This window comes from Macaca nemestrina, chromosome 3 (genome assembly GCF_043159975.1).
Source record: "Macaca nemestrina isolate mMacNem1 chromosome 3, mMacNem.hap1, whole genome shotgun sequence".
Classification (NCBI taxonomy): Eukaryota; Metazoa; Chordata; class Mammalia; order Primates; family Cercopithecidae; genus Macaca; species Macaca nemestrina.
The window spans coordinates 61,896,236-61,913,164 of NC_092127.1; the positions used below are offsets into that span (position 1 = coordinate 61,896,236).

At 35.8% G+C, this 16,929-nt stretch overlaps 1 protein-coding gene across 2 annotated transcripts in view; it reads right to left on the reverse strand.

Moving 5' to 3' along the window:
- LOC105486103 (solute carrier family 25 member 31) overlaps window positions 1–16,929 on the reverse strand; it is a 32,769-nt gene that overhangs the window by 13,108 nt on the left and 2,732 nt on the right. For both annotated transcript variants that reach the window (XM_011748798.3, XM_071093069.1), the window contains exon 2: window positions 5,728–5,855. In XM_011748798.3, the coding sequence (XP_011747100.1) occupies window positions 5,728–5,855 (128 nt within the window). The remainder of the gene's footprint in view (window positions 1–5,727; window positions 5,856–16,929) is intronic.

Sequence of the window (16,929 nt, forward strand, 5' to 3'; positions counted from 1 at the left end):
TCAGTATCATTAAAATGACCATACTGCCCAAAGCAGTTACAGATTCAACAGAATTCCTATCAAATTACCAACATCAGTTTTCAAAGAATTAGAAAAAAGCATTCTAAAATTCACATGGAACCAAAAAAAGAGACTGAATTGCCAAAGGAATCCCAAGCAAAAAGAACAAATCCATAGGCATCACATTACCTGACATCAAACTATACTACAAGGCTATAGTACCCAAAACAGCATGGTGCTGGTACAAAAACAGACACATAGACCAATGCAACCGAATAAAGAACCCAGAAACAAGGCCACACACCTACAATCAACTGATCTTTGACAAAGTTGACAATAATAAACAGTGAGAAAAGGACACTCTATTCAACAAATGGTGCTGGGAAAAATGGCTAGCCATATGCAGAAGAATGAAACTGGGTCCCTACCCTTCACCATATACAAATATTAATTCAAGATGAATTAAAGACTAAAATTAAATGTAAGACCTCAAACTAAAAAAATCCTAGACAAAAACCTAGGAAAAATTCTAAACATTGGCTGTGGCAAAGAGTTGATGACTTAGACCTCAAAGGCAAATGCAACAAAAACAAAAACTGACAAATGGGACTTAAAGAGCTTCTGCACAACATTCAGTGGAGGAAACAGACAACATGCAGAATGGGAGAAAATATGTACAAACTATTCACCTGACAAAGGATTAATATCCAGAATCTATAAGGAACTTAAATAAATCAACCAGAAAAAAACCAAATAGCTCTATTAAAAAATGGGCAAAGGACATGAACAGACATTTCTCAAAAGATGACATACAACTGGTCAACAAACATATGAAACACATAGGAATATGAAAAAATGTTCAACATCATTAACTGATATGGTTTCGCTGTGTCCTCACCGAAATCTCGAATTCTATCTCCCAGAATTCCCACATGTTGTGGGAAAGACCCAGGGGAGGTAACTGAATCATGGGGGTCAGTCTTTCCTGTGCTATTCTCATGATAGTAAATAAGTCTCATGAGATCTGATGGGTTTATCAGGGGTTTCCACTTTTGCTTCCTCCTCATTTTTCTCTTGCCACCATCACGTTAAAAAGTGCCTTTCACCTCCCGCCATGATTCTGAGGCCTCCACAGCCATGTGGAATTGCAAATCCAATTAAATCTCTTTTTCTTCCCAGTCTCAGATATGTCTTTATCAGCAGCATGAAAACGGACTAATACACTAATCATCAGATAAATGCATATTAAAAGCACAATGAGATACCATCTCACACTAGTCAAAAAGGCTATTAAAAGGTCATAAAATAATAGATGTCAGTCATGTGCAAAAAAGGGAATGCTTATACATTGTTGGTGGGAATGTAAATTAGTTCAACCCCCATGGAAAACAGTATGGAGAGCTCTCAAAGAACTAAAAATAGAACTACTATGCAATCCTATTACTGGCTATCTATCCAAAGGAAGAGAAATTGTTGTATCAAAAAGACAGCTGAACTTGTATGTTTATCTTAGCACGAATCACAATAACAAAGTCATAGAATCAACCTAAGTGCCCATCAACGGTTGACTGGATAAAGAAAATGTGGTACATATACACCATGGAATACCATGCAGCTTTAAAAAAAGAATGAAATAATGTCCTTGGCAGCAACATGGATGCAGCTGGAGGACATTATCCTAAGTGAATTAATGCAGAAACAAAAAATCAAATACTGCATGTTCTCACTTGTAAGTGGGAGCTAAACAGGGGGTACATATGGACATAAAGGTAGAAACAATAGACACTGGCAACTCTAAAAGTAGGGAGGAAAGGGGGGAAGGGTTAAAAAGCTACCTGTTGGGTAGTATGTTGACTATTTGGTTGATGGGTTCAACAGATGCCCAAACCCCAGCATTACACAATATGCCCATGTAACAAACGTGCATGTATCCCCTGAATCTATTATTTTAAAAATTTCTTCCTTTCTATTGCTGAGTAATATCCCATGATGTGATTTACCATAGTTTAACCATTTGCCTACTGAAGGACATCTGAGTTGTTTCTAGATTTTGCCTATTGCAAGAAAAGCTACTATTGAACATTGTGTATACTGGTTTTTGTATAAACATAAATTTTCATTTCTTCAGGATAAATTCCCACCCAAAAGTGTAAACATGCATCATATGGTGGGTGCATGTAGTTTCTAAGAAATCGCCATCCTTTTTTCCAGAGTGGCAATGTCATTTCACATTCCACAAGCAATGTAAGAGTGATTTGGTTTCTCTGCACTGTGACCAATTTGGTGTTGTCATTATTGTAGGTATTTAGTGATATCTTACTGTGTTGTATCAATGACTTAAAAAATTTTTAGGTACAATGGCTAAAAGTATCAATGACTTAAAAATTTTTTTAGTTGACAATTGTATGTATTTATGGGGTACAATGTGGAATTTTGATATATATTTATATTGTTGAGTGCCAAGCTAATTAACATATATATCGCATACTTAAATTTTTGTGGTGAGAACATTTAAAACCTACTCTTTTAGCAATTTTGAAATATACATTATTATTAACTACAGTCTTATGGTGTACAACAGAGCCCTAAAACTTATTCCTCCTGTCTAAATGAAACTTTGTACCCTTTGAGCAACATCTCCCCATTCCTCATCTCCCGACCCTCCATCCACCCCAGAAACCACCAGTCTACTTTGCTTCTATGAGATCAACATTTTAAAATTCCATATATAAGTGGGATGTACAAAAGTCAGTAGCAGTATTTGTCTTTCTGCACCTGGCTTACTTCACTTAGTTGGTTATTCCACGTCACAAATGACAGAATTTCTGTCTTCTATAAGGCTGAATAATATTCCACTGAATACATACATTTTCTTTATCTATTCATCTGCTCGTGGACACTTAGGTTGCTTCCATATCCTAGCTATCGTGAATAATGCTGCAATAAACAAGACTGCAGATTGTGCAGATCTCTTTTCATCATGCTGATTTCAACTCCTTTGGAAATATAACCCAGTAGTGGGACTGCTGAATACTGTGGGAGTTCTATTTTTAGTTTTTTTTTTTGAGACGGGGTCTTGCTCTGTCACCAGGCTGGAGTGCAATGGCACGATCTCGGCTCACTGCAACCTCCACCGCCTGGGTTCAAGCGATTCTCCTGCCTCAGCCTCTCTAGTAGCTAGGATTACAGGAATGCACCACCACGCCAAGCAATTTACAGATTCAATGCTATTCCTATCAAATTACCAATGTAATTCTTCACAGAACTAGAAAAAACCGTTTAAAAATTCATATGTAACCAAAAAAGAGCCCGAATGGCCAAGGCAATCCTAAGCAAAAAGAATGAAGCTAGAGGTATCATTTTACCCAACTTTGAACTATAGAACTGGGCTAAAGTAACCAAAAGAGCATGGTACTAAGGCCAATGGAACAGAATAGAGAGCCCAGAAATAAAACTGCATACCTACAGTCATTTAATCTTTGACAAAGCTGACAAAAACAAGTAATGAGGAAAGGACTCCTTATTCAATAAATAGTGGTGGGCTAGCCATATACGGAAGATTAAAGTTGGACTCCTTCCTTACACTATATATAAAAATCAACTCAAGATGGATTAAAGAGTTAAATGTAAAACCCAAAACTAAAAAAACCATGGAAGACAACCCAGGCAATATCATCCTTGACATAGGAATGGGCAAAGATTTCATGAAAAAGACACCAAAAGCAACTGCAACAAAAGCAAAAATTGACAAATAGGATCTAAACTTAAGAGCTTCTGCAAAGTAAAAGAAACTATTAACAGAGTAAACAGACAACCTACAGAATGGGAGAAAATATTTGCAAACTGACAATGGTCTACTATCTAGCATCTACAGGAACTTAAAAAATATTTGCAACAGAAAAACAACCCCACTAAAAAGTGGGCAAAGGACGTGAACAGACACTTTTTTAAAAAAGACATACACATGGCCAACAACCATATGAAAAAGGCTCAGTATCACTGATCATCAGAAAAATGCAAATCAAAACCACAATGTGATACTGTCTCATAGTCAGAATGGCTACTATTAAAAAGTCAAAAAATAATAGATGGCGAGGTTGTGGAGAAAAGGGAACCCTTATATACTGTTGGTGGGAGTGTAAATTAGTTGGACCATTGTGGAAAGCAGTATAGCGATTCCTCAAAGAGCTAAAAACAGAAGTATCATTACTGGGTATATACCCAGAGTAACATAAATCATTCTACTATAAAGACACATGTATGCGAATGTTCATTGTAGCGCTACTCACAATAGCAAAAACCTGGAATCAACTTAAGTGCCCAATGGCAGATTGGATAAAGAAAATGTGGTACATATATAACATGCAATACTATGCAGCCATAAAAAAAAATCGTATCTTTTGTGGGAACATGAACAGAGCTGGAGGCTATTATCCTTAGCAAACTAATGCAGGAACAGAAAACCAAATACTGCATGTTCTCATAAACTTGTAAGTGGGAGCTAAATGATGAGAACTTATGAATACAAAGAAGGAAAAAACAGATATTGGGATCTACTTTAGGGTGGGGGGTGGGAGGATGGAGAGAGGCAAGAAAAATAACTATTGGGTGCTAGGCTTAATACTTGAGTGATGAAATTATCTGTACAAAAAAACCCCTGTGACACGAGTTTACCTATAAAGCAAACCTTGACATGTACCCCCAAACCTAAAATAAAAGTGAAAAAACCTCATGTAGCTACATAAGATCCAAATCTTAAACCTTCCAACTCTAAGTCTAGGGAATTTTCTTGGTTACCTTTCTACCTGCGTCCCCTCACCCCGCCCCACCACCCTGGCCAAAGCGCAAAGCATTCAATGAACAACTTAATAAAATAGAACTGTGAAAAAAGGGAATACAGAGCATAAAAGGAAATTTAATGAAGCAGCAACAAAGAAATGTTCTACAAAGACTTGCTTTTAAAAAACCTTCTAAGATAGCTTAGTTGGCTGAGGCAGGAGTGGGAGGTGAGGAATGACAGTGAGAAAAAGACAAAAGATGAGGGGGAAGGGAGATTTTGTAAGAGTGAGGGGAAGATCTCGGGAGTAATGTAGATAGTATAGTGTATTGGATACAACCAAACAAATAGAAATCAGAATAAATGACATGTAGTTTATATGAGTAGGAAAGTTTGAAATTGAGATTTTGTAACCAAGGGAGTAATTACTTTGAAAACCAAAAATTATCCTTGCAATAAAAAGAATTCTCTAGTTTAAATTTATCATTTTCCAGTTTTGCTCAATTTGGACTTCCTATATGCTTTAATCTCACCTAAATATATCTTTATTCTTAAAGAAGAAATAATTTACTTCTTCAGGATATAAATTACCTCAGTAATAGGAACTACGTACTTGTTGATTTCTTTCTGTGCTTAAAATAAGCAGACAAAATGCTGTGTTTCCCCAGTGCAAAACAGTGATAAGATGAAATTACATTAAGTGTAATATTTATTCAAAAAATACTGTCTTGAGACAAAAGATCCCTTACGATTTTTGTAACAATACACACTTATTATTTTTTCCCACTACTTGAGCACCTTCCCCCCAAATAAAACATCACAGTTAAGACAAATCTAACCATTTTAAAGAAAATTGTAGAGATAGTGAAATATATTTACATTGGATAGGAAATTTATATTGGATGGAAAATTTCTATATTGCAAGGAAAAAGTAAAAAAAATATAATTACCTGTTTTTCTTTATTAACTCCAGACATGAACAGCTGCTTGTATTTGTCCTTAAATGCAAAGTTTAGAGCTTGTGTTGGAAAATACCGAATAACATTTGCCAAATTGCCACGCCAAAAACTGAAGAAACCTATAGAAGGAAACATACAAATACATAAACCTACATTGTATTATTATTGAACAATTGCCATAGTTTTAACAAATTTAGCGATATGAACTATCTAAAACATACTCTTTCTTATGAGAAAAAGTTTTCTAAAATGTGTGTCTCCATTGAAAAATAAAAAGGTAGTGTTAACTCTATTGCACCCCATTCCATTTTTAAAAAAAATTTCAAATAAAGAGCTTTGAATACCTAAAAACTAATGGAAAGTGGTATCAGTTGAATATAGGGCTCTTTACTAGCAGAAAAACAGAGCTTAGTAGTATTTGTCAAAGGCTAGTAACCCTTAGGCTCACTCCCAATTCCTGATGTACAACACCTATGGTGGTAAGGCTGTTATACAAATGAGTATGACAGAATAAATCCACTTACTGATTTGTACATATACTTATGAGAATGAGAACAGGATAAAATAATCTAAAGTGCCCTTATCTTTATGATCTGGAACCATTTTTGAATGGGTGTTAAAACTTATCCAGAAAAGGGATCCATTTCAATTCCAGGCAGTTTCTAGACAACTGAGGAAGAGATTGGAAGAAATCTTTGAGGCCTGTAATCTCCCTACCTGAATTCTCCAGGGACTGACCAACCTTGGGGAATATAATTCATTGTGTACCCCTTAAAATTCAGGACTATCCTTATGATATAGAGCTGCCCTAGAGCATGGCGGGCTAGCTCTTCAATAGCCTTGGTTGTTTTCACTAGATTACAAATCGTAAAATGCTTTGGCCTTGCTGTTCTGAACAGGATACCTCTAGCACCAGTTTGGAGAATACCCAGAATCAGTCTTTTAAAAATAAAGATTCAAAAGAAAATAATCTCAGTTAACTGGGGTAGTGCTCAGAATTGAACAAAGTTAGATTAGGTAAGTACATAGAGGGAAAGATACTTATTTGTTAAATAAGTAACATTAACCCTGTGGGAAAAAGTAAAGAATCTTGGTGAACCCAAGGCTGAATATAAAGTGACTGCACAAAAACAATTCAGAAGCATATTTAATGGCAAAGAAATAATCTGACTCCAACAGCTGACTCCATCTTTACTCGGGTATTCAACATGTGATGGTAACAACTACTACTTACTGAGCATTCACTATACGAACCAGTCACTGGCAAAGAATTTACATGTATATCATTTAATCAATTATGCTTATTATGTAGGTTCTCTAACAGCACCCATTTTAAGTATATACAAAGTGAAACTTTAAAAAGTTTAAAAACTAGGCTAGGTACAGTGGCTCACGCCTGTAATTCCAGCACTTTGGGAGGTCAAAATGGGAGGACTGCTTCAGTTCAAGAATTCAAGACCAGCCTGGGCAACACTGTAAGACCGCATCTCTACAAAAAATTAAAAAAATAAATTAGCCATGTGCAGTGGCACATGCCTGTAGTTCCAACTACTTAGGAGGCTGAAGTAGGAGGATTTCTTGAGCTGAGGATGTAGAGGCCGCAGTGAGCTATGATCACACAACCACATTCCAGCATGGGTGACAGAATGAGAACCTGTCTTTAAAACAAAACAAAAAAAAAAAAAAAAAAAGAAAATAAAAAAGAAAAACTGTCTGAGGATTACTAGCCAACCAAGATTTAAAATCAGGCTTTCTGTCTGACTCCAAAACTCTACTCTAGGCCTGGATTTCTGGAGAAACAAATCACAGAAAAGTTCTAAAATTATTATAATAGATGCTTTATTAAAAAAGAAACTGCTCTAACAATTTTTGAACAGGAAGATAATTAAAAAGTTCACAAATACGTGGAAATTAAACAACATGCTCTTAACAACCAATGGGTCAAAGAAGAAATGAATAGGAAAATTAAATCTTGGGATAAAACTGAAACACAACATACCAACACTTATAGATGCATCAAAAGCAGTTAAGAGAGAAGTTTATAGCAATAAATGCATGTGTTATAAAGAAGAAAGATCTCAACCTAATATTATACCACAAGGAGCTAGAAAAAGAACAAACTAAGTCCAAAGTTAGAAGAAGGAGGGAAATAATAAAAATTAGTGTTACCGAAATGCCAAGGGTTTAGTCTAGGTCCTGCTGCTCATTGCACAGAAAGTCAATCAGAGACGATGCGTATTACCAGGGAAGAAGGCTTTTTTGGGTGCTGTGTCTGAGGAGAACAGATCAATCTCAAATCCATCTCTTTCACACACTAAAATTAGGAGTTTATATAGCAGAAAATAAATGCAACTATGTGTGGGAAAGCAAGAATTAGGGAGGAATAAGAAGAATGACTTGGTCAACAAGTAATCAATCAGGCAATCATGACAGGTGATGGGTCAGTGTCTCAATGTACAGATGTGGTGATCTGGTAAGTTTCTGTTCCTTGATACTATCTGGGAGGCCCAAAGGTTGTTTTCCTGAGAAAGGAACTCAGATATGACAAATACGAGTTTCTCAAGTTTTAAGACTGAGGTGGTCAATTTCTTGGTTTATTAATGATAAACACTAAACATCAGTTCCATGGGCCAATTGAGCTGGTTTCAATGGCAGAAATAAATGAAATAGAGACTATAAAAAGTAATAGAGAAATATCAATCAAATTAAGAGTTTATTTTTTTCAGATCCAGTGCTGGTTGGTATTTTATTAGAAGAAGATAAACAAAATTGACAAACCTCTAGCTAGACTTAAGAAAAAAAGAGAGGAGACTCATGTAAGTAAAATTATAAGTGAAAGAAGATACCTTACCACTAATACTACAGTAATACAAAGGGTCATAAGAGATTACTATGAACAATTATATACCAAGAAATTAAATAATATAGATGAAACTGATAAATTTATAGAAACATAATCTACCAAGTCTGAATCATCAATAAATATTTGAACAAACAATGACTGAATCAGTAATCACAAACTTAACAATAAAGAAAAGCCCAGGATCTGATGATTTCACAGCTGAATTCTGCTAAATTCCTTTTACAAGGCCAACATTACCCTGGTACCAAAGCCAACCAAAATACTACAAGAAAAGAAAATTGCAGGCCAATATTCCAATGAACAAACATGCAGAAATCCTCAACAAAATACTACCAAATTGAATTCAATATAGTGATAAAAGGCTCATTCACCACAACCAAGTGGGATTTATCCTTGGGATGCAAGGATGGCTCAACATGCACAAATTGGTAAATGTGATATACTACACCTAATAAAAACTTTCAACAACTTAGGTATAGAAGCAACGTACTGTAACACAGTAAATGTCATATATGACAAGCTCACAGATAACATCATACTCTGTGGAGAAAAGCTGAAAACTTTCTTCTGAGATCAGGAATAAGACAAAGGGATCCACTTTTGCACTTTGATTCAATATAGTACCTTAAGTTCTAGCCAGAGTAATTAGAAAAAAAAAAAAAAAAAAAAGAAAAGTATCCAAATTGAAAAGAAGTTAAACTGTCTCTGTTTGCAGATGACATGATCTTACATACAGAAAACTCTAAATATGCCAACAAACTATTAGACTAATAATTCAATGAAGTTTCAGGGTATAAAATCAACACAGAAAAATCAATCACATTTCTATATACTAACAATGAACTACCTGAAAAAGTAATAAAACAGTATCATTCACAATAGCATAAACAAAACATTAGGAATAAATTTAACCAAAGAGGTGATAGATCTGTACGCCAAAAAGTTTTAAAAAATTGATGAAAGAAACCAAAGAGATCTCCAGGCATTTGGAGCACCCACTCACCTAGATGAGCAGCCTGAGCCACCCTACCCTTTCTGTGCAGAGATTGTGGTGCCGTGGGACCCTCTCTGCTCCATACACAGTCAGATCTCCAGGCATTCAAAGAACCTGCTCACCTGCATTGGCAGCCTGAGTCACCCCACCCTTCCTTTGCAGAGATCTGTGTGGAGGGGGCTTTCTCAGCTTCACACTCAGGCAGGCAGAGCACCTACTTGCCATGATCAGCAGTCTGAGCTGCCCCATCTTTCCTGAGCAGACATTGTGGTGAAGTGGGGCTGTCTCTGCTCCACAACCAGGCAGATTTCCAGGCATTCTGACCATCTGCTCACCTGAATCATCAGCCTGGCCCGTCTTTTCTCCCAGTAAATAAGGGTTAAGTATATATGTAGCTGTGTTTGCCTCAGTTGACTTAGCTGTACATGCCATCTACTGGCCTATAGGTGGGATCCCATAGCCCATAGAAGAAGAAAAAATCCTACCTGCATTAAAATGACTACAAAAATTGGAAGCACTAGTGTCCCCAGATGAGAAGGAACAGGGCAAGAAATCGGGCACCACAAAAAATGTGAATGTAACACCACCAAAGGATCACACTAGCTGTCAAGCAATGGTTCCTAGCCAAAATGGAAACTCAGAAATGACTAAGAATTCAAAGCATGAATTGCAAGGAAGCTCAACAAGATCCAAAAGACGGTTGAAAATAGACACAAACTTCTAAAGTAATCTGGGAAATGAAAGAAGAGATAAACATCTTCAAAAGAAATCAATCAGATCTTATGGAATTGAAAAGCTTACTTAAGAAATTTCAAAATACAATTAAAAAATTATCAATTGACTGGACCAAGCAGAGGAAAGAAATGCAGAGCTTGAAGACTGGTCTTTTTAACTAACCCAGTTAGACAAAAATACAGAAAAAAAGAATTTTAATAAATGAACAAAGTCTTTGAGAAATATAAGATTATGTAAAGCAGCCAAACCTACAAGATACTGGCATTCCTGAGAGAGAAAAAGAAAAAGCAAACAATCCAAAAAACATATTTGATGAAATACTTCAAGAAAATTTCCCTAATCTTTGTCCAGATATGAGAAATCCAGAGAACACCTGTGAGATACTGGACAAAATGAACATCACCAAGGCATATAGTCACCAGAATGTCCAAGGTCAACACTAAAGAAAAAATCTTAAGGAGAGCTAAAGGAAAAGGTCAGATCATGTACAAAGAGAAACCCATCAAGCTAACAGTAGCCTTCTTAGCAGAAACATTATAAGCCAGGAGAGATTGGGGTCCTATTTTCAGCATTCTTAGAGAAAAATTCAAACCAAGAATATCATATCACACCAAACTAAATTTTATACATGAAGAATAGATAAAATCTTATCCAGGCAAGCAAGTGCTAAGAGAATTTGGTTACCACCAGACCAGGTGACAAGAGATCCTTAAGGGAGCTCTACATATGGAAAGGAAAGAAAAATATCCACTACCACAAAAACACTATTAAGAACATAGCCAAGAGACCCTAGAAAGCAACCACACAATATAAAATACAAAGAAACCAGCTAACAAATTCACAATATGATCAAAACCTCACATATCAAATATTAACCTTCAATGTAAACATCTAACCAGCCCATTTAAAAGGTACAGAGGGACAAGTTGGATAAAAAACTAGATGCATCTGTCTGCTGTCTTCAAGAGACCAATCTCACATGTAACGACACCCACAGGCTCAAAGTAAAGGGTTGGAAAAGGATCATGCAAATAAAAAACAAAAAAGAGCAGGGATCATTATTCTTATATGAGATATAACAGAGTTTAAACCAGCAAAAATAAAAAGGACAAAGATGTGCATTACATAATGAAAAAGGTTCAATTCAACAAGAAGATTTAACTATCCTAAATATATACATACCCAACATTTGGACCACTCAGATTTATAAAACAAGTACTTCTACACTTACAAAAAGACTTAGCCAGTCACACAATAAGAGCGGGGGACTTTAACACCCCACCAACAGCATCAGACCATCAAGGCAGAAAATGAACAAACAAATAAAATTCCACACTTGACCATTCGAACCTAACAGACATCTACAGAATACTCCACCCATCAACCAGAGAATTACATTCTTCTCTTCTACACATGGAACATACTCCAAGATTGACCACATGCTAAGCCCAAAGCAAGTCTCTATAAATACACAAAATTGAAATTATACCAACCATACTCTCAGACCACAACAGAATAAAAATAGAAGTCAATATCAAGAAGATATCTCAAAACCACAAATTATATGAAAATTAAACAATTTCAGCCAGGCATGGTGGCTCACACCTATAATCGTAGCACTTTGGGAGGCTGAGCTAGGTAGATTGCCTGAGCTTAATTTGAGACCAGCCTGGGCAACACGCTGAAATCTATCTCTACTAAAATACAAAAAATTAGCTGGGTATGGGGGTGCACGTCTGTAGTCTCAGCTACTCAGGAGGCTGAGGAATGAGAAATGCTTAAATCCGGGGTGGGAATCGCTTGACCCTGGGAGGCCAAGGCTGCACTGAGCTGTGATTGTGCCACCACACTTCAGCCTGGGGGACAGAGTGAGACCCTGTCCTAAAAAAAAAAAAAATTGAAATCAGCTGTTTAAAGGAAAAAACTAATAATCTGGCTCTTTTGAAGCCTATTTTACACATCACTTTTTAACTATTAATGGCCACTTTGGAAATGGCCAATTCAGCTGACTGGTATGAGATATTATGGGTTTCAGACTAGGAGTTATTAGTTATAATTCTGTAATTATGATTATATTGCTGAGTATATAAAAATGAGTATCATATATAATAGTAGTACAAGCCAGGCATGGTGGCTCATGCCTATAACCCCAATGACTTGGAAGGCTGAAGAGGAAGAACTGCTTGAGGCCAGAAGTTTGAGACCAGCCTGAGTAACACAGTGAGACCCTGTCTCTAAAAAAAACAAACCCCAAACAAACTTAGCTGCCATGGTGGCATGGCCTGTGTTCCCTGCTACTGAGGAGGCTGAGGTGGGAGTTCTTGAACACCAAAATTCCAGGCTGCGGTTGAGTCACGATTGTGCCCTGCAGTCCGGCCTGGGCGATGGAGCAGGACCCTATCTAAAAAAAAAAAAGTAGTAGAAAGGTTTGTAACTTTGACTAGTGTACTGAACATAAACAGAAGGTTTTAATGATAAAGACATCTGGAAACTAACATGAGACCATGATGACAGAGTGTCAGATTTATGACTAAAGAGGTTTGCTAGAGTTGGCTGAAGAATGTGTTCCTTCGAGAAAAATTGTATTTGCACGAATGAAACCATTTATATCAAAAGAAATGTCAATATCTCAATGAAAATTTACAAACAAATCCCTAGAAGTGTAATAGGAAAACTGTTAAAGTAGTACAGCGGCAATTCTTAATGGGTTAGGCCAGAAAAAATACAAAATCTCACATACATAAAATAGTTTTACATAGATGTCACAGAATTCTTGAATTCCCTGAAGCTCCAGGTGTCAGGTTAAGAACTCATGTTTTAACCTCTTTTGCCATAGATCACACTAAAACATCTTATTCTTATTTCCTTCTTTGCCCCTGCTGTACCTTGCTGTTAGAAACTCCAATGTCCCTGCTAAGAGTACAACGCAGGAGGAGCCCCTAAGTAAAATTCTGAATGCATTTCTAACTATATTTGGGAGTCAGGTTTCAGCGTTTTAATTCAACTCTACTTAGATATGCTATGCACTACATAGGTTCCAGTTCCCTTGGATAGATTACAAAATCTACTCTATGTGTAATGCAAGTTTATCCCAAATTATTTCATTTACAAATGAACATCTGGAATACATGTTTACAAATTCAGAAACACACACATACACATTAGTTACAATTACTTGAGCACTAACTATGGTATAGACACACGTTGAATATTTTACATGCATTATCTTCTTTAATTCTCACAACTACCATATCACCATATCAGATAGGTATAGTTATTATACCAGTATACCGCTGAGGAAACTGGGGCTGAGAAAGGTTAAATAAAAACTGTTCAAAGTTACAAGGTATGGGAAAGGCTGAGACTTGGTTCTAGGTCCATTTAACTCCAGGTCTAGTGTTACTGCACTTCTAATGCCGCTATATAAAAATCCATTTTGGATAAAACAGTACTTTTTGGTTAGAATAAAACAAGGTTAAAGCAGAAGTGATACAATGGCAGGAATGTTTTGACTCTCTAGTCATACAGAATAAATGGATGGTTTCCTAATATAGATCACAAAATTGGTACAGAAAAATATAGTGATGTTGACCTCTTTCTCTGTTAAAAGTAAAAATAAATAAATAAAAGTTTAAAAGTTTCTGACCTAATTCCTAAGAAAAAAATTTCTTCGATATTTAAAAAGGATGAGAAAAACCTGCTCTGAACCTAATTTTGAACAAATAAATAAGAATTGAAATAAAAGGGACAGGAAAAAGTTACTGGGCCATTTATTGGCTGGCCTTGCCAAGAACAAGAATGTTAGGCATATTTGGATACATAGTCTAAACCGACTTTTTTTTTTTTGCAGAGAAGGTTCAACATCTTTTGATGATATGCCTATCAGTTAAAAAAAAGTCTGCATGACTTCCAAATAGTATACATTAATAAATTATATACCTTTGCAACTATACTACCATATTATGTACATCTGTAAAACATACCCAAAATATAAATTAAAGAATGAGATAAAGATTTTTCATTTAAAAACTTTTATTTGGTACCTCCTCCACAGCAGACATTTTGTGCCTGCTGGAGATAGCACTAGGAACAATGTTCCTGATCTTACAGAGCTTACATCTTAAGAGGGAGGGACCAGGAAGATAGGTAGCAAATAACTATGTCTGTTAGCAATAAAAAACTGTAAAGAAAAAAACAATATATGAAGATTGGAAATAATAAAAGGCTATTTCGATAGCGTTGTTAGGGAAACTTGAATGTTAGATGATACTAGAGCAAAGTTAAATATTTATTTAAAAGATGAAAAACAATATTTTCAAATATCTTGCTAATTATGATGTTTTCACACCATCATTTGCTATTATCCCAAGGCACTGCTAGGGTGAGGTTCATTTTTAAGAACAGTATATAGGAATCTATATTTCAAAGAGTCTTCTTGTCTCAGGTCCAATTAGACTGTCATTGTTTCTACACTGAATATAATCTGAATGATGAAATAATATGCCATTTCTTGGAGTAAATGGCATCAGTGCCATTGCTTGGAGTAAATGGCATCAGCTATGTCTTTTTCTTGTGGTTCATCATTTGATACTGGTGTTATCCTTGATTTGGTTTTCATGGCAGAATCTTTTTCAAAGTTTTGTCCATGTTTTGAGGATTTAGTTAAAACCTGATAACAGAATCTATAAATTCACTTAATTGGGCAAACATAACCAATAATATATTCTTGAGGAAGGGTGCTTGTCATTCCCTCTACCCTGTATAACTCCCACTCGTTTTTTCAGGATCCCTTAATGTCCTGTGATATGTAACTGACATTGGGCCCAAGCACAGGTGACAATGCCAATTCATATATTAAATATCAGTAAAATTTATTTTGTATTTTACTTAAAGTACATATAAGTAAAATACCTAATATTTTCTTCCCATACTCCAAAATAGCATCTTCAAGATGGACCATAGGATATTAAAAAAACTCACTGTTCTAAGTCTTCAGAAAAATGGGTTTGGGAAACGCTTAGATGAAAGCTGATAAACTCATGACATGAGCTCCTAAAAGAGAAGAGTTCTGATAGGCTTGTAACAATGAGACTGTATGGATCTTTTTTTTTTTTTTTTTTTTTTTTTTGAGACAGTCTTGCTCTGTCACCCAGGCTGGAGTGCAGTGGCACAGTCTTGGCTCACTGAAGCCTGTGCCTCCCAGGTTCAAGTGATTCTTGTGCTTCAGCTTCCCAGGTAACTGGGACTACAGGTATGCGCCACCATGCCCAGCTAATTTTTGTATTTTTAGTAGAGATGGGGTTTCACCATCTCGGCCAGGCTGATCTTGAACTCCTGGCCTCAAGTGATCTGCCCACCTCTGCCTCCCAAAGTGCTGGGATTAGAGGCATGAGCCACCACACCCAGAAGATCAGTTCTTTAAAAGGCTACACTTACAATATACTAATAAGACAGTTTCTTTGATTAAACATATATTTACATATGCATATTTTGCTCAGTGAAAAACCAAAATGTTAACTATGGTGACTTTAGCAGTGATGTTATTTTTTTTTTGCTTCTTTGTATTTGCTAATTTTCTACAATAATTATGCATTATTTGCATAATAAAGGTTTAAACAGCATTAAATAGAAGTACACATACAAAGCTGGAAGGTGATAGAACCAATTAAAGAATATAATAAATCTTTAAGAATAACATAAGGATAAATCCAGAAGTTTTCATAAGCCAAGAAAAGCCTATAAAAGTGTCAAAACACACTCAAAGCAATATTTAAAGCTATACTCAAGGCAAGAATACAGAGATCTATCCTTGTAATGGAAAGAAAGCAGAGATAAGGTAAGAAACTAGAGAGCATCTATATGTGAATTCTGAGTTCATGTCTCTTCCTCCAGCTCATTTTACATTGCCTAAAGAAAGGACAAGTTGTGAATAAAATTAGAGAAAACATAAAAACAATCTTCAGAACACTTGAGATGGGCATGTGCCTTGACTTTCAAAGAAGAAAGAGAAGGCAAATTGCAAGAAATTTATGTTTTAAAATAAGTAAGTTGGTAGGTCATGACCGTACCAAAATATGTCAAGCTTGCTTCTACTTTTAAAGAATCATTTGTAATTAACTGCATATTGACATTTTGAAATATGTCAAATAAGTACGTGTACAAGTACACATACAATCATCATAGATTCAATAGCTACAAATACAGATGATACAGGTTGAGCATCACTAATCCAAAAATCCAAAATTCTCCAAAATCTGAAACTTTTTGAGCACTGACATGATGGGCACAGGAAATGCTTATTAGAGCATTTTGGATTTTAAATTAGGGATGCTCATCTGGTAAATATAATGCGAATATTCTAAAATTTGAAAAAATAAAAAAATCCAAAACTTTTGGTCCCACGCTTTTCGGATACTCAACCTGTATAAATGACCAAATACTATAAGCAGAGTTGCTGACATGAGTTTTTGCAACCATGAACAACTCTTAGTAAACTTCTGAAGAGAAGGAAGTACAATCTTTCCTCTACTTCCTTATATGGTAGCTGCATTACTGGAATCAGTGTATACTAAAACCATGCCCCAGACAATGTGTGTTTATA